This window comes from Lycorma delicatula, chromosome 6 (assembly GCF_047948215.1).
Source record: "Lycorma delicatula isolate Av1 chromosome 6, ASM4794821v1, whole genome shotgun sequence".
Taxonomy (NCBI): Eukaryota; Metazoa; Arthropoda; class Insecta; order Hemiptera; family Fulgoridae; genus Lycorma; species Lycorma delicatula.
Window position 1 is genome coordinate 31,076,582 of NC_134460.1, and position 26,594 is coordinate 31,103,175.

A 26,594-nucleotide genomic window follows, 5' to 3' on the forward strand; every position below is an offset into this window, starting at 1 on the left:
TTTACCGCCAGACATTCCGATGAGCAGGTCGTGAATCTCAACTTAGCAGATGAAACAACGTTTTCACTACATGGATTCAGTACTAACCTCTTTAAGAAATCATTTTTATTTTTTGGAAAATACTCCGCCGACTGAATTTTTAGCTCACAAATGGATCTTCATGCTATCCAAACTGTGGTGAATAATAATGTCTTCATCCAAATTTTTCTCAATATAATCGGAAGTGAGTGGAAACTTGTCATAATTTTTCTAATTTTTCACATTCAAGTTGTTTAAATGCAAAAATACAACAGCTAAGTAAACCAACAGCAACATATACACATTATTTTCTAAACCATTGAAAATGGTGTTTGTTTGGAAATATATTATTAATTCATCTGGCAATTCCAAAAACCTGATCACTTAACCCCAGGACAACTATCTGACTTCTAAATAGAAAAGAAGAGATTTTATCTTTTTGCCCATTTCATCGCGTAGTTTAGCAAACAGCTTATTCCGTAATGGTCGACTTTTAGTAAAATTAACCATTTTAAAGTTTGTTTGAGATTTTCCGGCATATTTTTTTGTGGCAAGAGTGTATCTGTAAAGGAAGCGGTGCGTCCATTCCGACCTTGGTATAAGATCATCTTTTAATTTTTTTCAGAAATCTTTCCTGTTACAGCCTTTGCACTAACACAACATACTGCAATAAATTTTGTCCAATCTATGTTATAGTTTTTAGTAGCTTCATAAAAAACATCAAAAAGATATTGCCCTGTTGCATGACCAGGTATTGATTTGCAAAACAACATATTTTCACTGATTAATCTGTCCCTATCGCACAAAACATAGGAAAAATCTGCCATATCTTACAAAACATAAGAACTAAGAAATATTGCCACATCTGTTGATTCGTCAAATTGATTACTAAAAACTTCATTTGAACTCAGTTGCTGAATTATCTGATTATTACATTATCTAATGCTGTTTCCCAAAACATAGAGAAACAGCATACCACGTCAGGGCTTCGCCAATTTATATGCAAATCAAAAATTGGAATTTTTTTTAGTATTGTGTGGGGGTTGTTGCTCTAACAATTTTCTTTGTTTACAACTTACCGGATAAAATAAAATATTTAAATAAACGATTTGTTCCCAAAATCAAGTTTTCAATGAAAGTAGTAGGATGTTGAAGTTGAACAAGAACTACTTTGCCCCCATTACAGCAAAGTCCAGGAGGTTCATTCATGATTCTATTTTTTGGCACTGTATTGGTTACATATTTCATCGTGTTACCTATTTGAATATCTTTAAAAATTAGATTATTTAAGACCTAACCTCTTTTCTTGAATGTGAGCTCGATTCTTAGAAGAAACGAACGAACATGTTACTTGTCAAGCCTTTGAGAACGTTCAGACGTTTTTGATTCACGTTTTATAAATTCTCTAGCAGCCCTAAAAGTTCTTCTTTCTATCTGTGACCCTGCCGACAAAGTCGTTATGAAAATATTAAATTGAAATTAAAATCTTTCCCAGTTATGTGAATGGCTTACCTTGATAGAACTTCTTAGTTCAGGATATAAAAATATACTAAGCATTAATTTGTTTACGTGAGGGTAGCCACTAGATTAGACGATGGCATTAAATTTAGTAGATCACATCACTTTCTGAAGAAGTCGATAGTTATTTCGAAATTCAATATTCCCCAAACTATCACTTTATATAGTGATCATTCCCCTTTAATTTCCTTTAATCTTATTTTCTTTAATTTTATTATCAAATTAATTTGATTTTACGTATATTACTATAGTAATACAAGATGATATTTAATAGACAATGATATTAAATTTAGTAAATCACATAATATGTTTCTGAAGAAATCGATACTGACATAGACAACTATCGATTTAGTCAATGGACATCGATATATGTAATATGACCATAAATTTAGTTAAAAAGGTTCTAGGGTATTTATTCTCCGTTTTTAATTTATGATATTTAGTTATGAGATTGGTGAAGTTTAAACTGTGTTAAACATTCTGGGGGTCATAAGAAAGCTAAACTTAAAATTTTGTAACGATCGGTTCAGTAATTATCGCGATTAACTCGCAACAAACGAAAAAGGATATTTTCTGTTTATATAGTAGTGAAATAACTTCATAACAATGTTCTCATCTTAATAAATTTTAAAAGTAATTTATAAAATGTAATGTTACACATATCATAAGTAAGTTATGCATGAAATGAATAATAAAAGTATGCATAATAAATTATGCATAAAAGTAAATTTTAAAAGTATTATAAAATAAAAAAATAAAGTAGATTTTTTTTTAAAGGCACAACAAAATAACACTCCACAGTTTCACTGAAGGACAAAATAATACAAGGTGAGAAGGTTATCCAATTTTTTCAAATAAGACAATTTAGAGAATGAGATCCCAGTTTATTTAAGAGAGGGGGTAAAATTTCATTAGCACTGAGAATACGTGTGCGATGTTTCCAATGAGGGTGAAAACGTGGTACATCCCTTGCTTATTCTGTACTATCTCTATTAGGGAGGACGACTAAAGAAGTATTGTATTGTTTAACACATCACCCTACGTGAAACTTAGGTAAGACTGTGTGAGTAGAGCTGACTAACGTGAAGTTTTTTTCATTCGTAAATCATTCCAGTAGAATTATTAGGAAACAGGAGAAAATAAACGAATACCAATCGCATTGCAAAAAATTAAATATATAATAAATTTAAATAATATTTCATAGTAGTCAGATAATGATATATTACTTAATGATAAAAACTGTAAATTAATTAAAATACTACATAAAATGAACCCGGCATTACAAGGCAATGCTCTTCATTTTCCAGCAAATGTTTTGAAAGATCTAATATCGGTAATTAGTAAAGAGTTTTTTTGCGTAATATTGGTGTATTCTATTATACGAAAATTGACACAGAAAATGCTACAGAAAAATAATGAAATGATAAAGACATTTAAAATACCAATCTCTGTGATGGAGAGATCATATTTTATCCTAAAGGGTTCGAATTCCTGTCAGATTGACATTTTCGTAGAATAATTCTTATCATATTTTCATAAAGACGTCTCGAACTTAAATGGTGAATTAATAAACCAAAACAAAAGAAATTATTTATGCACTAGACTGTAAAATATTAAATTTCCGAACACATTGAGGTATGACGAAGTATTAAGAAAGTAGAATTTAGAGGAAGTTAAAATACGACGGCACAAAGAACTGGATAGGGTACGTGATCAGAAAGTGTTGTAGTCGGTGAAGGTGATTAAAAAGAACAGCGGAGAGTTCAGATGAGAAAGATACACTGAAGAGAACAAGACAAACTTAAGGAGAAGCTATTAGCAAAAACAACAATGTATCGTAATTATCAGTGGACATAATATTGCATTCTGAGAAAAGATTTTTAAATAATTTCCTAATGTTTGCTAACAGAAAACGGCTGAATAGTTTATAGATGATTTAAGCAAAATAACTGATCTTATGATCAACTATCGTCGAATAATATAACACTTAACACCCAGTAATTTTCCAAAAATATTTTAAAAATAAAGAAAACCTACGGTGGTATTTTATCAATAGTAACTCAGGAATTAACTTTGAATTAATCCATAAGGTTTTTTTTAATATTCTGGAAGATTAGATTTTAATTTAATCTGATCACTTAAGGTCCGTAGACACCTGTTATACGTATATATACGTCATTTATTAAATGTTTAAATTGTTCATATTTTAAATGTATGTGTGGTTTGTTAGTAGATAGCAAAGCAAACAGTAAACTGGCGGTTTGGTGGACTGTTTATATTTATCTGAGTACACTACTTTTTTTAATTGAATAAAAAATATCTTATCAGGATACATAGGCCTGGATGTATAGGTTGTATATATACAACGTATATATATCATATACAACGGTTCATTCATCCTCTGAAGTAATACCTTACGGTAGTTCCGAACAGTAAAAGAAAGGTGATATTAAAATATGGAGACGGCTTTATATTTCAAAACCGAGGGATATTAGATGGGAGAAACAAGTGCTGATCAACAAAATTATTTACTACTTACAAAATTATTATTCTATGATGTGTTTGACATTTTAGTCCATCATTTTGGATCTGCTATGTTAAATCAAACTTTTTTTTTAATAGTGAACATGTAATAAGGTGGATATGTAACACATAACCCACCGGGTTGGTCTAGTGGTTAACGCGTCTTCCCAAATCAGCTGATTTGGAAGTCGAGAGTTACAGCGTTCAAGTCCTAGTAAAGCCAGATATTTTTACGTGGATTTGAATACTAGATCGTGGATACCGGTGTTCTTTGGTGGTTGGGTTTCAATTAATCACACATCTCAGGAATGGTCGAACTGAGAATGTACAAGACTACACTTCATTTACACTCATACATATCATCCTCTGAAGAATTATCTAAACGGTAGTTGCCGGAGGCTAAACAGGAAAAAGAAAGAAAGGATATGTGACACATAATTTTAATGTAACATTTTACGAGAAAAAGGATAGGGAAAACCGTTTCTAGAGAAATTCGTTTTCGAGTTACAAACAATAAACGTTACAAAATCTGAAAAATCTACTAACACAATTTTTTTTCAAATTTGATTGCTTATAACTTATTAGATTGTGAATACCGGTGTTCATTGATGGTAGGGTTTCAATTAACCACACAACTCAGAAATGGTTGACCTGAGACTGTACAAGATTATACTTCAATTACATTCATGCAAATCACCCTCATTCATCCTCTGAAGTAATACCTTACGGCGATACAGAAGCTAAACATAAAAAGAAAATGCTGATAACTCGAAAAACGAAGGCGCTTATCGAGAAACAGTTTTCATTGAAATTTTGACTAGTTCTCACTTATAATGTATTTTTTAAATTAATCTTTTAAAATGAATATCTTCAGATTTAATCAGAACATCGTTCTACATATGAAATATTTGTTTTCAACTTACTTCTGGAATTGTTCCAATCTGTTATTTTATTGTAAAAAACTTTTGGGCATAAGTAACTAAAATAGGTAAAAATTAACTTGTTCCTTAGGAAAAAAAACGAACTAAATCATTTCTAAAATTCATTTTAACTCAAAAATATTTATTTACACAACGCCGAAAAATGATTTATTATACCACGCAGTAAGTGATAATATTATGGGGCCTTTGACTGATATTTCAACAACACCTAATTTAAATAAATTCATAAAAACATTTTTTACGTAACAATCATTAAATATAAATATTTATATAATATTCTAAAAAAAAGCATAAATCATTTTTACGTGACATGTCATATATCTAGTTCATGATTATTCTAATATAAGTCGACCTCGCAGTTAGAATCATCTTATAGGTTCTAAATGTAACGGTTAAGTAAACCGTAAATCATTTAAATTTACTGGGAATTTTGACAAGTTATATTTTTAAAACTAGTAGCTTAAATAGAATAAAATTTAATAGTAAAAAAAGCATATGCGCACAAATAAAAAATATATTTTCAAGTAGCCACTTCAATTATTTTATGTTATTTAGCATTAGAAGATGGGAAGAATATAATATTTATAGAACAATAATTTATAGAACTTTTTAACTTATTCAAAGAACGATATAATAAAAAAAAAAATACTTTAAAAAATTACTTACAAGAAAAAATACTAAAATAACTTTACAAAATCCGTAATTAAATAATCCAATAAAAATTCAAAAGGAAAATATTTAAAAATATTATCAGAAAAAACTTCCGAAATGTTTCCTATACCACCAATTCTTGACGACCAATAAATTGACAGTTCTACAGAATGTGAAATTAATTAAATCTTAGTTGCTTGATAACCACAAATTCCATAAAACGTGAAAAAACGTTTCACTTTTCTGAAGAAACTATTCCAAAATAAAAGTATAATTTTTATATTTGAAAAAATAGTTTTACATTATGAAACTATCTCTATTGTCACAAGAATAGTTAATATATTTCTCATCAAACTTAAAAAATAAATCAGAACTTTCAAAAAATACTACTGGATAAAGATTCCTTGAATGCTACACAATTACAGCTTTATGATAATATTTATAATAAACTGTAACCGATTGAAATATCAAAAGGAATATATTTATTTTTTTAATAAAGAAATAGGTTATATTAGTGTTTATAATAAGAATAAAATAAGAAAATTAAAAATATTTATATACACATAAATACACCAACGCATACACAGTACACCTTCTTAGAACACGATACTAATCGTTCGTATTCTAAGTATACGAATTATCTATATACTAGTTAATGCGTCTGCATAGCTAAAACTCTGGTATACTGCCAGGGCATTTTGCCATTGGACATTAGTATTTGTATCACTCTAATTCTGATTTTAATTAATTTATTATTACTTAAAATATTATAAAAACATTAAATTATTTTATTGCCTTAATTTTTAATTTGCTGTTGATATTTTCAAGTAAATTTTATTTGATCTATTTAAAATTAAATTATCATATCTAAGTAAAAGTTAATAATATCTAGTATCATAAACGTTAATAAAATTATACATAAAAAAAATGAAATAAATCCTTTGGAGAATGATTTTTTTTTTATTTTTAAAATTATTGATACAATTTTTTGAGTTATAGAGTTACAAAAAAAAAAAACTTAAAATTTACATGGAGTTATAGAACTACTTCTCTTTAGCAGAGCTAGTAATAGTTATTTTTTTTTTTTTTTTCGGAGAAAGGGTAGCGAATAAATAAAACAAACTTTTACGCAGAGCTTCGCAAGAAGTTCGACTTTTCGTTTCCGATCCTCACTATTTCACAGTCAGAAACGCACTGATTTTCAGACTACAACGCACTGCATACGTTCGATTAACTAGTAGACTCTACATTAAGTTTCAACTTACTCATCACTGTATAAGCGCATATGAAAAATATACCATTACACAGTCAACATAACCTTAGCTTTATTTTTCACCTTAAATTAATCCTAACTCAAAAATGATTCAACCAATCTTCATCAAATTTTCACATCCACAATTTCAGATATTTTACTAATCATATATAAGTTTCAATGAAATTGATCCAGTAATTTTGGATATTTTTAAGGTACAAAATTTTATGCATACCTAAATATATATAATATAATATATATATATATATATATATATATATATATATATATATATATATATATATATATATAAATAAATAAGGAAACCCCAATTTAGTAAATGGTATTTTCGGAATCTGACAGCCACTTTTTTCAATTTTTTATTCCAAATCAATGGATATTTGGAGGTATTTGCGGAGAAATTATATATATTATCTACCAGACTTAACCTACGCTCGTTTCGCTCGCTAACCTATTTTTTTATTTATACGCGTCGATTTTATTCAAACATGGGTCTTTCAAATTTTCCTGAGGGAGGTCCAACATAAGCATTATGATTATAATTAAATTATAATTATAATTTAACCAAATTTAGCCTACGCTCTCTTCTCTCGCTAACCTTGATTAGCGAACGAAGTGAGCGTAGGTTAAGTTTGGTTAGATTATATTTATAATTTCTCTTCAAATACCTCCAAATACCCACTGATTTCGAAAAAAAAAATTGAAAAAAGTGGCTGTCGGTTTCCGACAATTACCGTATTTTCTTACTCCTCATACCTAAACACCTAAAAAAAATTATTTTCACCCCCCCCCCCACACACCCCATGAAATTAATACCGTACTTTTCTTCGAAAAGTTGATAAAACAATATGCATTGTTTTTATCAGTCATTTTATTACTGAATATAATTAACATAAATGAGAAAACAATAAGATAGGAAATAATTAAGATAAATTAACTTATTACTTAATCAGGTTTATTTATGCAAAATCTTAGCACTGTGTCCGGAGACACAGGTGGCCTATGTTTAATTTCCAGCACAATGTAAAAAAGATAATGTAGTTATCTCGAGCAAAATTATAAGCTTTATACGCCAATTTAGATCAAGTAAAATTTATTATTACGAAAAAGACGCACATTTAAGTGACATGGACGAACAGCTGACACCTATTACGCAGAAAATCAAATGATAATTTACTATAAGTAAGTTAACTTGAATTTCATATTAAAAAATTTTACTAATTCGACTGAATTGAATTAAATGCATTTTGAACGTCATAAGACTAGGTTACCCGACCTCTCATGATATCTACATGTTAACGAATACAAAATCTATTTGTTCACACTTTTTTATAAACGAAAATACTTTTCAATTTTTTTTTTTTATAATAAAAACGTTGTAAGAGGTAAATGTTAAATTAAATTCACGCCAATTCTACGATTATCCAGAAAACACAATAAATAAGTAAGCAATTGTTTACCTCTTGGAGTAGTGCTCGCATCTCCTTGACCGTTATCACCAGCGTCAGCAGACATCTGGTTAACTGAAATCTTTGGAATCTCTGTAACAAACAATTAAAATTACCGGAATTTACTAATATTAATAAAAGATGAATATTTTTAAAAAATATTTTACAAGAATGCTTAATATATATGTACGCGCGCGCGTGTGTGTGTGCGCGTGCGTGTGTTTTTAAATGAAGTTTTTGTAATATCTTGCAATAGACTGTAACTTCGAACTATAATTGCGGAACTATTCTTGCATAGTTCGGAAGTTAATTTTTGATGTTATCGGATGACTTAAAGATTTTAAGCCCATGGATAAGTCGACAAATTGAAATTTATTAAATTGTAAAGTTATTAGTTTTGGCTTACGACCAATTTCTTCGGAGTTGTAACTAATAGAACATCTTCATCTATCGAATTTTTTGACTTCTACATACTTCTACAATTTCACAAACAAGAACAGCAGTTACTTACGGGTTTCAACTAATAATAAAGCCGTTCCAAATATCCATTTACATTTAACTAATTGCACAGCCCGCTTATCACTTGGTCTTGTCCAGTCATAGTCCAACCAATTATGCGTAGTTAATAATCCTCCATCCTTAATTTTCTTGTACCCATACTGATGTTAGAGAATAAAAAATATTTGTAAATAAAATTCTAAGCTACTGGAAGATTAAATAAATAAACCCACTTTTAACGAATAATTTTTTTAAAATGCTAACTTTTTTATCCTCTAAGAGATTTCAAAATAATTTAATCGCTGAAGAAAAACAATGGCCAGGATATTCTTATAGACATGAACGTATCTTCATAGCTTAATAACGACCTTGTCAATTTCTTTTTATATACTTATGAAAGAGTTCTTAATCGGCCATAGAAATTGAAAAAATTAAGATAAAAAACTGGCGGATTATATATGCTATTTAAATTAAATAATAATCAACATATATTATTTAATTATTATTAAATATTTGTTAAAATTGAAATAAATATGAAAATAACTTTAATAAACTAACAAATGCAACAAAGCAGTTAAAAATGAATTATTACATTATTTTTACACGACTGCTAAAAAATGTGTGTAATGTATTTAGGGTGTATGTGTATGTATGTATGAATGTTTGTTCCAACGTAGCAGCTCAACTAATTTAGATGTATGACCCCGCGTTGGAATCCTTAAGTTACTGGGAGTGTCATAGGCTAAATATATATGTATATATTAGTGGAGATTTGTCGGTTGAAGCACAAACTTTAATGAATTGAATTAATGAACTGCGAGCCTCTATCACTGTATGAGTTGGATTTGAACTGAATGATTCGAATCAATCGAATAAATAATATTAAAAAATAATAAAATTAAATTTACGATAAATAAAATAATAATGTTAAATATATAAAACTAAAAAACCTCCGTTTAATAATAATGGATTTCCCGCGGGAGCTGCGTGTGAAGCTAGTATGGTGAGGTGATGCGAGCACCTCGTACAAGGTTAGACCAATCATCACCATCAACTACTAACAAACAGGGTGCCCTTGGGGCGGTGTTTGAGAGGTGCAATGGGGTGCTCTTATATTATATCTGCAAACAATCGTCCGATTATCAAAATTCAAATGGGGTATTTGTTAGAAGGTGTATGGGTGTATGATTTAGATGTATGACCCCGCGTTGGAATCCTTACGTTACCGGGAGTGTTATAGGCAATATATATATATTTATATATACACGAGGTTAGTAAATAAAGTAATGATACTGGTTCAAAAAACTTTTTATTTACAGTCTAGTTATACATCACCTTGGAAATAGTTCCCTTGGGAAGCCACGCAACGCTTCAAACGGTTTTCCCAATCTTCATAGCAGTGTTAAAACTCACAAACCGGAATATCCTTCAGATAGTTGGTTACATTTTTTTTTTTTTTATATTTTCTACTATTCCAAAATAATGTCCTTCGAAGTGTTGTTTTAAAAAAGTTTTAAAAAAGTCAGGTAAATAAGGTGGTTGAGGAAGTACACGAATGTTTTTTATTGGCAAAAACTCATTAATTGAGAGTGCACTGTGACAAAGTGCATTGTCATAATGCAGCATCCAGTTATCTTTGATGACTGGTCCCACGCGGTCAACTCTTTTCCGCAGTCTTTCAAGAATTTCTCGGTAAACATACTGATTTACAGTCTGTCCTGTAGGGAAAATCTCTTTATGGACAATACCAAGAGCATGGTTTTTTAGCAAGGTTTTGATTTGCTCGTTTTTGCTTTTTTGAGACGTGGTAAGTTTGAAGTGTGTCACTCCCTGCTCTGGCGTTTTGTTTCTGGGTCTTACTCAAATATCCAAGATTCATCACCAGTAATAACGTTTTTTTAGAAAATCAGGATCAGTTTCAATTACCCTAGAAGATCGCGGCACATTTCCACCCTGTTGTTTTTCTGTTCAACAATGAGTTTTTTGGAACCAACTTTGCACAAACATTTTTCATGTCCAATTCGTTTGTCAAAATTTTATGGGCTGTAGGACGGTTCAAATTCAATTGTTCTGCAATCATTCTGATAGTTAATCGCCGGTCGTACCGTATCAAGTCTCTGATTCGCTCAACATTGTCGTCACTTTTTGTCGTCTTCCAGAGCGACGATTGTCCGCAACTGATTCCCGGCCATCTGAAAATGCTTTAAATCACCTAAATACTTGGGCTTGTGACAGAGCGTCATCTCCATACGCCCTTATCAATTTTGAAAAAATTTCAGTAGCATTCTCACCGAATTTAACACAAACTTCTTCTGAAGCCCTTCTAGTCATTGCTACAATTAAAGTTGAACAAAGCACACTGTTGTCGCTCTGAACAGTACTTTTCCTAATTCTATCGTTTTATTTACACTACGAATAATATATATTTTTACGTAAACTTTTTTTATGTGTTTTTTACTTGGAGTGCAAATATAATATAGAAATAAATAGACAGATATTATGAATGTTGATTCGAATAAGCGTTGTAGGTCGTAAAGTTTGTTAGAAGTAACTGGATGACCATTTTGTAATTTTAAAAAGAAAATTATTACCGAGTTTTACAATTTGCATTCATTGTAGTGTGTTTTGAACATGAATTTCTGTTACTGTTTTCTTTCCTTTTTACAGAATGTTCCGCGAAAAAACTGAGAAACTTTCAGGACATGTTCTACTGGTGAAACTAATGAAAAAATTTCATACAAACGTAGGTCTGGCAACGCTTTGAGATACGGCTAGCGAAACATTTTGTTCGGATTTCAGCTCTTCTAATAAATTGAAGCCCTATTATAATTTTTGGGACGCAAATTAAGGATTATAATGGTTTATTATGTAATTTGAGCTGGGAAATAGGATAATACAGATTCCAGAACTGTAACTCTAGTAGATTTTAAGATATCTGACGTAAAATACAAAATTTGATGTTGAAAAATAGTTTTTTTAGGCTTGTAGAGACATCTTTATTAAATGACTAATCAATGCGGAAGATTTAGTAAAAAAAAAAAAAAAACAGTAGAAGATTTAATTCTGAGAAAATTAATATAAATACAGTCAATATGAAGTAAATAAAAACAATTACAATATGTTTTTTTATTGCAGCAAAACAGATGAAAAATAGACAGAAAATCGTATTATTCTTTCTGGATCTAATACAAATTATTCTTAACTAGCAGACCCGTCCGCGGTTTCGCCCACGCTACAAGGTACTTGCGTTTCCTGTCGCAATCAGGAATGTATTGCCAGTCAAGGCTCGCTTCATTTGCCCTTCCCGTCTAACCAGGGGGCTCTGCACCCTCGGTCCCTCTGTATTCATTAAATTCATAAAAAACTATAACTCATAAAAAATTAAAATCATAAAAAACGTATAAATAAAAATCCTAAAACTTCTTTTACTAAATTTAATATAATTGTATATATCGAGAGAGATAAAAGAGAGTTTTATATATCGAGAGATATCGTCTATATCGATTATCATTGTTTATATCGATCGTTGTCTACGACAATATCGACTTCCTCAGACTTATATTATGTGATTAAATTGTTCTAAATATCTCAACCCCAGCGCCACCTAGCGGGTCAATTTTTTGCAAAAATATTTATTTTTGCAAATAATATTATACTTATTTCACGTAACTAATATATATTCTTAATATTAGACAAACCGACCATAAACGCAATTTTTCAAAATATATCAACCCCAGCGCCATCCATTATTTGCAGAAGTATTTTTTCCATGTAAGTAACACATATTCTAAATTTGAGCCAAATCGGACCATAAATACAATTTTTCGAAATATCTGACCCCAGCGCCACCTAACGGGTCCAAACTAACTCAGAAACCTTCGCGAGCGTGCGTAAAACTCACCACAATTTCATCGAAATCGCATGAATGGTAACGCATACGGGACAAACAAAGAAACATTCATTTTTATATATAGATATAGCAAAACAAAAAAATAAATAAATAAAATACATGAAATGATAAATGGTAACAGAATAAAAACCAGATATTGTAATTGTTCGAAATTCTCTCCTTTAAAATGCACACAGCATTCTGCCAGACGTAAAATATTTCCGGTGGTTTTCCGTATCATTTCAGCAGGATCGTTTCGTATAAATTCAATAGAATTTCGTATTTTAATGAGTAACTCTTCTTTAATATTAATTCTTTGTTGGTATATCATCATTTCGTATGGCTCCAAATGAAGTAATCTAGCAGTGTTAAGTAAGTGATCGTGTATTAGCCACCACGATCACCTGTTTTAACGCCACTAGCCATAACCCGAAGACAAAGCGTTTACAGACAGACCATTGTTTATATGAACGTTTTTCATTATTTTCACCAGTAGAACATGTCTTGAAAGTTTCTCCATTTCTTCGTGGAACAGTTGAAGTAATTTTTTTAATTTCAGAGATGATGTAAATTCCCCAATTATTTGTGATGTATATTGTATTATTTTATAATAGTGTAATCATTTTTTATATGTTCCTTTTTTTAATATAAAAAAAAGATGGAAATAATCTTTTATTTCCATACATTCACACTAGGTAAAAGATAAATAATGAATGCTTACATACATACTCAAGTAATGGATATTAATGTAACGTATTTTAAAGTAAGACGGGAGTTAATAATCAGTATGCAATGCAAGTATCAAGTATCTGCTGCTCTCTGTTCCCGCGTAATTAGTTATCCATACATAATTCATATTAGTATACCTGTGCTACATACAATATAACAAGCGTACGTATAATATATAGGTTATATATACATACATGCGATTAAGGCGCGATTAGTTTTAGCTCTTAAACTTAATATCATAGGGATATTAATTTACAGATATATTATGCTAGAACGCATTATCCTACTATTAAACTATAAACTACTGGAGCATTAACAGCATTATAAAGATCATCAGCAGTATTATTAAGCACTACATACGAGTAATATTGTTTTGATTATTTATACATAATGTAATTTTATGCAATAATTAATTATATAATAAAAGATTCTAAAAACATATTTTACAATCCACTTTATGCGATTTTAAGTTTATTATATACAGATTATTTCCAAAAGAAAATTACAACTTTAATAAATATAAAATAAAATTCGTGAGATACATATACAATAATTTTAAAACTACGTAGTGTGGGTAAAAGTAAAAATGTTAAGTTCATGGGATATTAATGTTTTGAGAGGAATCTAATCGATAATATAGTAGATTTTCACGGTGTTATTAATTTGTGTTTTTTTTTTTTATTCTTCTTTAGTGAGAAAAAGATGAGGACTTTAGAATTTCCACATCGATATGTAAATGTCATTTGTTAGACACGAAGTTTTAAAATAATTAATTTATTTAAAGTCATTTAAAAGAAATTAGGAATGTTTAAAAATTAGTCAACTGAATAAAGGTATCGTTGACTTTCATTAGATTTAAACATTAGAAAATAATTTTCAAAGATAACTGTAATAACTTTTTTTTAAATACATTTAGAAAACAAGAGATAAATATTAAAAATTAAAAATAAGACTCCCAAAGAAAAACATTGCTCTTTAATATAAATAAAGAGCGTGCGGGTGAAAATTTAGTTTATAGTATAATTTTTTTTTCCAATTTATTTAAATCTATTTAAACATATACATATTTAAATAGCCTATGACGTAAGGATTCCAACGCGGGGTCTACACCTAATCAGTTCAGCCGTTAAGCTGCTACATAGGAACATACACGCGTACACCCAAAATACATTATACTCCTTTTTGGGCAGTCGTGTAATAAGGTCCATTTCGGAATATATCATCTAATTAATTAATTTTTGTTCTGGTTTACTTCATCGTGATTTTGTATTATACTAGCAAATACCCCGTTGAATTTTGAAAAAGGAAAGTGATAATTTTTTTTATTATTAAATTATATTTAATAATTTACTATTATTATTTATAATTTATATTACATTTACTGGAGGAAATAAAGACAGCCAAAAAATTATCAGATTGCATTATGGTGCGCAAGCATACTACCGGGTATTGTCTTAATAACTGGAATGGTTATCAACCGGTTTTTACAAATGAGGTGTCATTTTGTTGAAAATAAAACGCTTAATAAATAAGTAAAAATTTGATCAAACAAATAATTACAAAGATAGTGAAGATAAAAATATAAGATGGCCGCCATTTTACAATTTTTTAAGATGACGTTTTCAATTTTTTTTATTTTTTAGAGCAAGAAACTAGTCTTAAATTTGCCAAATTTAATTAAAGTAGGTTTACCCGTTCCTGAGAAATAAACTTTTTGTTGAAAATAACAAAATGGCATCCAGAAGCAAAGCAAAGAAAATAGGATTTATGTCGATATGATCTTTTTTGCTCATTTTGGTGCCCTGAAGTTCGGCGAATACGTCCCGGAACACTGTGTATACAAGTATATATATATATATATATATATATATATATATATATATAGCTTATGACACTCCCGGTAACGTAAAAATTCAAGCCCAGCCGGGTCATACATCTAAATCAGTTCAGCCGTTCAGCTGCTAAGGTGGAACAAACATACATACATACAGCTTAAATAACAGGTGAGCAACATAAAACCGAACCCATAACGTAACCGCTCAGAAGCGGTAGGTTGTGTGGGAATGAAATTTTATGAATGATACGGATACATTAAATAAGAAAAACATAAAACCTAATTTAAATATTGCATTTATTTACCTTATCATTGTAAAAGATGTTGAAAATAACCACTCTGGGCATTGGTGCACTTTTATGCTCGACTGATCATATTGAGAGTCGTCTGACGTAAAATGTTGTTGTCATTGCGTTGATTTCTCGTTGAATGTTCACCTTCAGTTCATCAATATTGTAGGGATTACATGCATAAACTCTCTCCTTTAAGTAGCCCTAAAGGAAAAAAATCGCAAGTGGACAACTCTATCTGTCCATCAACAATGTTTTCGAGAGGCCAGTTGCAGTAATCAAGTCGTTTCTGTTTGTTTCCTTCAGTTGCACAGTTGTAAGGCGGTATGGTTTCAATTTTAATTCAGGAAGAATTCTAATACAAGATGTGTATTTAACACCAGATTTTTGGGATAACTTGCGTAGTAACTTTTTTTGATTGTCAGTAATTCTCCTTTCAATATCGGCAATGGCCTATGGAGTTCTAACGGAAAGTTACCTATTTCGTTTTGCATTTGAAACCGAACCTGTTCTACTCCATTTTTTAACTAAATCGTGTATGCTACTTTTCGTTGGAATACAGGCATTCGGAAATTTTTCTACGAATACTTGACGTGATTCTTCAAACGATTGAGAACGAATATAAGCCTCAACTACAGCTATCCTCTCCTGGATTGAATAAGACATTTTATACAAACACAACTGACTACAACAAAACGTATACTGCAGTGACACGTAACCACCTGACAAACGGCAATAACAATCAGTAGTAACATATACATCCACTAGTCACGCTAGTTGTGTGAGAGTCTTTCATAAATAGTGTTGGGTAGCGGTTTTATTATGGGTTAGGTTTTATGTTGCTCGCCCTATACATTACTTCCTTTTTGGGCAGTCGTGTAAAAGATTTGCGTTGTACTACGAAAGGCTGGTATTTATATTTTATAAGAAATTTATGCTTACTAAAGATTAAACTATTTAATTAAAATACTATTTATATTGACTCAGTACATTGGGCTCAAACAAATTTATCCTGTACATTTTAAGTATACTCAATGGCATGGGCAATTTAACATTTATTTATTTTTGAAACTTTTAATATCTATTTAAAAAAATAAATATATAAAAGAAATGAAACAGATTTATACTTTGTATATTGAGTACTGTTACATTCTTAGCTTCATTCTTTTATCAAAAGTTGATGCGTTTCGGAACCACTTTATTTTTAGAACTTGTACTGATACTTTTAAATCTCTGTTAATCTTTATATAGCATTTAGTCACTGCCCCTTCCTCCATTTGACATTATTAAGGCATTAGGCCAGATAAGAGGCCTTCTCCTTGTTTAATTGTTATTGACAAATATAATCTATATAAATAAAAATGTAAATGTTCGTTTGTTCAAAATCTTAAATCTCCCAAAGTTCTTCACCGATTGCTTTGAGATTTTGACACAACGTTGCATTCAGATACGCGCGAATTTTGATATACCTACTATTTATACACCCAAGATGTCCCACCTGTGACAGGTAAAAACATGTTTTTTTTAAAACAGCTCTATCTGTTGGACGTAAAAGCACACGCGCTATACTAAATATTTTACGACTCCATTTCAATGTTTCCGATATGTGTGTCCACTAAATACTAAAAAAACTACGGGACCGATTTACGCGCGGGGAAAAAGGGACAAAAGGAAAAATCAAAAAAGGTAAAAGAGAAGAAGCTAAAAAGGGAAGAAGGGAAAATTGGAAAAAATAATTAAGGGGAAAACGGGGAAAGGAAATGGAAATGGGAAAGGAGAGAAAAGAGAAGAGGAAAGGGGGAAAGGGCAATAAGAGAAAGAGGAGAAAGGATATAGAAATGGGGAAATTTGGGGAAGTGAGAGGGGAAGACGGGAAAGAGAAAGAGAATGTGGTAAAAATGAAAATGGGAAAAGAAAAGGGGAAAGAGAGAAAGGGTAAAAAGGAAAGGTTAAATTTTGTGAAGTTCCGTAATGTTCATTTTGTTAATGTTTTATCACACTTTCATTTGTGTTCATTTATTTATATATATATATATATATATATATATATATATATACTCAAATCTAGCAATAGCGGCGCATTGCCGGGTCTGCTAGTAAAAATAAAAAAAAACATAAATTTAAAGAAATATAAGTAATAATATATAATAACAAATAAACAAGAAGGCCAGATAAGGCATGACGTCAAATATAGGGAGGGGCATTGACTAAACGCTATATAAAAATTAACAGTAATTTCAAAATGCGTCAACGTGTGATAAAAGAATGAAGCTAAGAAAGGTAAACAGTATTCATCATAGAAATCGTAGTGTTCTTAGCAGAAAATACAATAGTAATTATTATTTTAATAACAACAGATTTATACACGGGAAAAGCTTTAGTCATATACAGTGTAAGATCGCAGATGCTGTAAGCTACATATAGATGCTATAACCTCCTGCCTTGGAGTTAGTGACCACCTTTTTCATTACATGGAGTGCTTGCATATTAGACAAAAGTTACCCACAAATAACAGTTGTGATTTATTTGTATGTATTACTCAACAGAAAGTGAAAATATAAAATTTAATCATGAAGTCAGTATTAATTAATATTCTGTATTACATAAACATTTACTACGGTGTGAAACCTTCATTCCAAGACACCATACCGAAAACTTTTAATCTTACCGGAAAGGATTCCAGATATTATTGTAAATACTATATTTCTGTACAAAGACTACGATAGTGCTTAATTTGTATATTATAAAATATACCTGTATCATTACTTAAATATTTTCTTTTTAATTATAGTTATTACGAACTCTTTCCAAATAAACAGTTCACGAGTATATTAATTCAATAGATTAGAATAAAAATAATAAATAACTTTTTAATGGAGTTAAATCATTTTTATTAACGTTCTCGAGCGTTAAAGAGAAATTTTTATTTATTTATAACAAGACCAAAACTTAAAACTACAGCATTTAGTGCAATAAACATCTTTAGCCATACCTAGTTGAGTTTATAGCAGTTTAAAGACTCGTTCTTTGTTATATAATCGATTATTCCCAGTGTATTTAACCACGAAACTACAGTTCTTCATTTTACAACCTTTATAATTTATTTTTCTGTTTAGCCTCCAGAACCATCGTAAGGTATTACTTTACAGGATAAATGAGAATATTTGTAAGAATGTAAATGAAGTCTTGTACAGTCTCAGATCGACCATTCCTGAGATGTGTGATTAATTGAAACCCAACCACCAAAGAACACCGGTATTCACGATATAGTATTCAAATCCGTATAAAAGTAACTGCTTTTACTAGGATTTGAATCTAGAAAGATGAACGAAGATGTATCTAATTATTGGAAAATGATACAACGTTTTATTACCTTGTACAACTAAGTGAACGTTATTAAATCGTGGATATGTCAAGAAGCGCTGATGCAAGATAATAACTTATAAGCAATTAAAAAATTATTGATAAAACATTTCAGAATCTTTCGATATAAAAACCTTCCAATTTTAACACGTTCGTAATATAAAATGTTTCAATTATTTAAACTACCATCCTAATACTACTTCACGGAATCGTAACCAAGAATTATATTTTTGTCAATTTATTATTTCCCATTAATTTTATCAATTGAAGAATTTAAACTACTTAAATTTTTCCAAAAAGGAACAATTAGAAAATTTTAATCGTACAGATTAATGTTTTTTTTTTTTTTTTTTTTTTTATTGTTAGCGTGTAGGAAACGTGTAAGAGTAGAAGAGAAGAGGTGAAAGGTTTGTTGTTTATAATAACGTATAGAAGAACGTGTGAAATGATGCGTATTTCAAAAATTTGTTCGAGCGTTTACTATATTTTTTTTTGGTGGCGTGGAGAAGAATAGAAATTGAGTACAGTCAACTCAATCAACTCCATCAGAAGGTAAAACTCCGTTTAATATAATCTTGTTTTAATCTATACAGCTATCAACATCTGCTTACTCTTTCCTTCACGTTAAACACACATATCATTACAGTGGTAAAGATTTATCTGTTTTGTTCACGCTCACCGTTGCCCGATGCTCTTACTGGTTAAACAACAATAAACGTACACTTGAAGTTATAGAGAAGAGAAGTAGTTACCACTTCAATTATGCAGTTACATTTTTTATTGTAGATGAAACTCAAGCTACTGTTTTACTTCTAATGTCTTAATTTCATGACTTTCTTTATAAGCTGCAGAAATACTGGTAATTTAATTATATAAAAATAGAAACTTACTAAAATAAATGGGGGAAAACAATACTAAAAAATTTTACAAAACCTTTTCCTTAAAATCTAAAATTACTTAGTCATTCGATTTTTACAATCATCAGAAGATACTAAGGAACTTATAACAACAACAAAATTATTTATTAAAAAAATAAATGAATACGTAAGTGAATAAATAATAAATATTAATTGACAAATTAACAATATTTATTATGTATTGTGTTTTGGAATTACCTACCGGAAAAATTAATTTTACCTAAAAAAATCATCTCAGTTGTCGATGTGATTTAGCTGAAAGGACAAGATATGTTAATATATGTTTACTTTTATTACATACTTTTTAAGTAGATTTCATAAGAAAGTTAATTTCAATTGTTCCTTAAAAATAACTCGTCTCAAAATTTTAGTCGAGTTCATTAACGGCCAAAATTGAACCATGGGGGTGAAAATGGGGGCTTTTTCGAAAAAACAAAACATAGCTTTAACTTTCTCATTAAGTAAAATATCGGATTCGTTTAAAGTTCTTACTATTCTTTGGTTAAGGGCTAAAACTTATGTAAGTAAAGTTTTTTGATATCACCAACCACTGGCCCAGGGAGTTGAAAAAATAGGGTTTGAAGACAAAAAAATCATACCTCCCTAATAGGCACAGTATCGAATCAGTTTAAAGTGGTCGTTAGTCCTCTAAACATTAATTAAATATTTTGTCTGAAACGATTTTTCATATGACCAACACCTTCAACAAGGGATGACCAAAATGTTGCTGGAATTGTAAGAAGATGTGACTTGTCTTATGCTAAACATGTGAAACCTTTTTTTCACAAGCAACCATTATCGTATTAAGTAAATTTGAAATTTTTCTTTACTTTAAGATGGAAACCTTTTTTGTCCCCTACTTAGCACCGGTAAAATCTACCTCCGCCTTCGGGCGTGCCGAAAGGATTTTTTTTATTTACAATGGTTAAACCATGTCCTCAAATCTTGCAACCTTAATTAGACTCATTTCCCGTCGTCACACAATGGTGAAAGTTTACACAGCAATGTAATTCGGGTGACTATACAATATTCCATTGTTAATGTCATATAAAGAACATTTATATATAAGTTGTCAGAGATACAAAGGGAGCAACTTAATGAAGGGAGCTAATCGATAAAATGTGGCTATCGATCAGATAGATTTTGACTGTCGATTCAGTATGAGTAGATCAGGTGGCTTCAACAGCTACCTGATCCTAGTAAAGGCAGGTACCTTTATACGGATTCGAATACTAGATCGTGGATATCGGTGTTCTTTGGTGGTTGGGTTTCAATTCACCACAAATCTCAGGAATGGTCGACCTGAGACTGTACAAAACTATACTTCATTTGCATTCATACATATCATCCTCATTCATTCTCTCAAGTATTACCTTACGATGGTTTCGGAGGATAAACAGAAATTGTTTAACAATTAAAAAAAAAAAATTGTGGTAAAATCATTTTACGAAATTTTAAAACATAAGAGAATTTAATTTGAAACATAATTTTTATTACATTTTATTTAATTATGACTAAAAGTAGAAAATAAAAAGATTTTTAAAACATGTTTTTCTTACAAAAAAATAAATAACAAAAACAAGTTGTACTAAAAAGTAAAATATAATTTTGCATTCAAGAACATTACTTTTAAAAATCTTATGCTTTTTAATGAAATTAGAGCGTGAACCGCTCTTTTTTATTATTACATGCTAAAAAGGGGTATAGAGTAGTTAGGGTATATGTATATTTGTTTCATCGTAGCAGCTCAACGGCTGAACCGATTGAAATTATGACCGCGTTGGAATCTTTACGTTCCCGGAAGTACCACAGACTATATAAATAGAGATCTCCCGGTTGTAGCACAAACTTTAAAGAATTGAATGAATGAACTGTGAACTGTGAGCCTCTATCACTGTGTGAGTTAGGTTTGAACTGAATGACTCATCATTCAAATGAATCAATCAAATGAATAATATTACAAAAATAATAAAATTTAATTCACGTTAAATAAATTCAAAAATTTCTGTTTAATAATAACCAGCTTCTCGTGGGGTCTGCGTGTGAGGCTAGAGTGAGGTGATGCGAGCACCTCGTGCGAAGCCAATCATCGCCATCAACTAGTAACAAAGGGGTTGCCCCTGGAGCGCTGTTCTGGGAACTGCAATAGGGTGCTCACAATCAACCGATTTTCAAAATTCAAACGGGATGTTTGTTAGTAAGTTGGCCAACTTTTGTACGTATCAGGTACACTCGATCTAATAGATCATGGTTATTCGGAAATGTTGTTATATCATTGCAACCAATCTTCCGATTTTTAAAATTCAAACGGGGTATTCGCTAGTCTAATACAAAATCACGACGGAACCAAACCAGAACAAAAAGAGCAGTGTTTGTCAGCAATGTTTTTTTTCGGCAGTCATTTTTTTTTAATTTTTAATATTTATCTCTTGTTAATTATGGGTAAATAATTTTTTTTTAAAAGTAATTTCGTGAGAGTAATTTTTTGAAAAGTAGTTTTCTGAAAACAAAATTATGTTTTACTTTCTAGTAAGAATAGTTTTTTATATTTTATTTTGTTCATATAATCTATTTTTTGAAGAAAAGCATATTTTAATATATTTTTTCTTTTTTGTTTATTATTTTATTAACACCGTTGAAGTACTCCTTTTATAACGTGAATTGTTTATTTATTAATTTTTTCATTTATTTTTTATCCTACCCTACTAAACGGGATTGGTGTGTGTCTATGTGTGCGCCCCCCTTAGCTTAGCACCGGAATGTACCGATCACTAGCGGAAAATCCCGATTCGTTAGTACATGTCTCATGTTGGTCACGTGAATACTTGTTATATTATTATATATCGATATACCGTACGTATACGCGAAATATACATATGTAAGTTTTGGGAAAATTTAGTACTTCTTAATCGGATCTGAATTTTCGGACGAAAATCGCAAATATCTCGAAAACGGTCCGTCCTAGCGCTCTGAAATTTTTTTCAACCCTTCTTCCACTCCCAGTGGTATCTTTCGGCTGATATATTCAAATGCCCCTGGGGTGCCGTTTGGAAATCGGGGAGGAGCTGCGATGGAGGTGCCACCGTAATATATCGGCAACCGCTAGTCCGATTTTAACGATTCAAACGGTTTATTTATCAGCAAACTGTTAAAGAGCGCTGACTGTTTAACGCATTGGGTATACTTTTGATCAACCGGACCTTGGTTAACCGGAAATTAAATCGTTTAGCTCTCTGTTTTGATTGCATTCACCCACCGTAAAAAACATACCGATGTGATCTTTCGCTAAATACGTTCAAACCTGTGCGCTAGCGCAGCTGTAAAGTATAGACTTATGAAGACTAAAAAGTAAAAAATATATTAAAAAAACTTTTTAAGAATAACTATTATATTAAATGCAGTAAAAAGCAGAAAATAAAAAAAATTAAATCACTCTTAAATTAAACGCACTAAAATGTAATGTAATTAAAATCCACTCAGAATGGATTTGACAACCAGCTTTGATGGTGATATGTAAGATTATATCAAAGTCACACCTACAAATTAAAAATGTTATATTTTTGCAAATTTTTTCTTATGGTGATGAATGGCCTAAAAAGTGGGGAGCAAACACGCATAAAAAAAAAATTGGCAGAAACATCAAATTTTTATAATCTAAAGCTATAAATTTTACATAATCTTACATATCAGAGCTTGTTGTCAAATGCATTCTGAGATACCGTCGTAAAATTATTTTTTACATGTTTAATTTAAGAGTGGTGTTTTATATTTTTTTACATATTTTTTATTTATTTATATGATTGTTTTTCTTCATGAAATAATTAACTATGATCAAAAAGTACCCACCGGAATGTACCGATCACTAGCGGAAAATTCCGATTCGTTAGTATCAATTTCTAGAGTTAAATTTCTAACTTTCATTTTATCAATTTTCATCATTCAAAAAAAATATATATATTTACACAAGGTAATCAATTTTGGACATCTAATAATCCCATTCAGAGACGCCGCCCGCCAGGGCAACCCGCACGGAGGGCCTAGCTGCGGAGGCGTGTCTACGGTACGCCCTGCACCTAGTAATTTGTAATAAAATAAAAATTTGTGATACAATTATTTACGTATACTATTTCCTAAGCATTTTTAAATGATGGGTTTTTAACTATCAAAATGGACATTTAATCTTATATTTAAAGTAATATCTTTTTCTTGATAATTTTGAACATTTTTTGTTCCAATTTGATCTGTTGCACTTGAATAGTTTGACGGTTATACTAGAATAATTGTAAAATCTAGTCGCAGTTAATGTTTACTTTTTTCCTGCATATAGAAATAAAGATGAAAAGAAACTAGAATATAATCAATCAGTTGTTCCATTAGCTACAATCATTTCCTATTTAGATTAATTTACATTAGTTTATATATTTTTTACCATCTTAGTTTTTTAATATACATCCTCCTTTAGCTGTTGCGTGCTACCAGAACGAGGTGTGTTATGGTACAAGTTAGGAATTGCAATAGTGGATAAAATGTCTTGTACAACATGTTGCATGTAGACACAAGGTATATAATAAATAATGGAAGTGTAACAAGCGGTATGTTGGTATAGATAAAAGGAAGCACTGTTAAGTGTCGTGACTCCGTGCTAGTGTTGTGCTATATAACAACAAACACTCTCATGCAACAAAAAGGTAAAGTCCCGCCAGTTCTTTTGGTCCTGCCTCACGATTTACAGTAAAATCCTTCTTAAATGTTTCAACTTGTTTGTGTGTGTGTGTGTGTGTGTGTGTGTGTGTGTGTGTGTGTGTGTGTGTGTGTGTGTATGTGTGTGTATTAATGTTTTATATTTCTCTTCTCAGAAGTGAACAAAAAAAATTATCATTAGATATAAGTTATATCATTAAGAATTAAAAAAGCCAAATAAATGAGGTAGAGAAAGAAAAATAGTTAAACTCTGGGTTATAGTTTCTTATGAGGAATTATACTTCATAAATAATAAAAATAAACAAAGAAATAATAGAATAGTATGAAACAGTTAACTTAGTACAAAGATCATAATGTACAGAATTACAAATAAAATAAAAATGAGTAGAAATTTGAATTTTAGAAAAATTATTTTTAAGATTACATGGATTTAATAAATATATTAAAAGAATATTAATCAAAAAAAGTTATAAAAAGTAAAAAACTGAAGCTCTAACCTTGGCTGAATTTAAGAGCTGTATTTTGCGTGACTGGCATAACCGTTACTTCCTTAATGGTATGTTAAACTTCAACTATCAGTTTAAATTAAATTTTTCATTCAATTTCCTTTAGTACAAAGGAAAAATATATTTTCTTTATGTAAAAAAACAACTTAAAACCACGCAAATATCATTCTTCTTTCTAGCTTCTTTTCTTTTATTCCAAGCGTTTCTCTTTTTTTTCCGAATAGCTTTGTTTTAGCTCATCTATCCATTTTTTCTTGTCTTTTCTTCTACCACAAGAACTTTTATATTGTAAATTATTCTTCGGAAGTTATCTCTATTGTAACAGTCTTCTTTCAAACCTATCCTTTGGAGGTTCTTTTCCAACAGTTTCAGGTAATTAGGTTTACTTTTCACATTCCACAGCTTGTCAGAAATTTGTTTACTTAATTTGTTTGGGTCCATCCTGATCACATGTCCCAAGAAATTTAACCTTCTTTTCCTTATCCCTGTTTCTAGGTCTTCTTGATTTTGGTAGATCTCCTTGTTAGACCTCAGTCTGTATCCTTTCTCTGTAACCTTTGGATCATGGATTTCCTTACGTACTAGGTAAGGTTCTTTCGATCTTAAGGATGTTTTCAAGACCGATTAGGTGTAATGTTTCAGTTTCATTTAAGATTAATAGTTTCATTAATATCATCTAAAAAATTAATATTTTTTAATCTTCATAAGACTAAAATCCATTAAGATTAAAAATCACTATCTTGTTGTGAAATCCATTCTGAGATACCGTCTAAAATATCAAATAACCATTACGCTTTTTAAAATATTAATGGTTTTTAATCTACACATATCTCCTAAAGTATCAATTGATAGTTGAAAAATATCAATTTCGCGATCTTGGAGCGATTCTTCTTATTGTAGATGTCTTTAGTGTTAAATCTAAGCTTCTTACAAAGCATCTGACGAATTTGATGTAACCGAAATATGATCATTTGTATGAAAGATAAATATTATACATATTTATTTATTTATAAATGAAAAGTGGTTTACAGAATAAATCTAAAACAAACACGTCAAAATGAAAAAAAAAAAAATAAACAATATAAAACAGATGAAACCTATCAAGAGAAACTAGACAATTTACCTAATCACTCTCTCTTTTTTTCCTGTTTAGTCCCCAGAACCACCGTCATGATTACTTCAGAGGATGAATGAGGATGATATATATGAATGAAAATGAAGTGTAGTCTTGTCCAGTTAAAGTACGACCATTCCTGAGATGTGTAGTTAATTGAAACCCAACCACCAAAGAACACCGGCATCCACAATCTAGTATTCAAATCCGTATAAAATAACTCCCTTTACTATGACTTGAACGCTGGAACTCTCGACTTCCAAATCAGCTGATTTGGGAAGACGAGTTGATTTGGGTTCACCACTAGACCAACCCGGTGGATTTATTTACCTTAATCTACTTTATCAATAAATACCTATGGTTGACATCAATAAAATAAGA

General features: G+C 30.3%; 1 protein-coding gene across 1 annotated transcript in view; it reads right to left on the reverse strand.

Annotated features, from left to right (window-relative positions):
• The window catches only part of LOC142326490 (netrin-1-like), a 220,660-nt gene that overhangs the window by 44,080 nt on the left and 149,986 nt on the right, over positions 1-26,594 (reverse strand). The window contains exon 3 of the mRNA XM_075369070.1: positions 8,385-8,465. Within this exon, the coding sequence (XP_075225185.1) occupies positions 8,385-8,465 (81 nt within the window). The remainder of the gene's footprint in view (positions 1-8,384; positions 8,466-26,594) is intronic.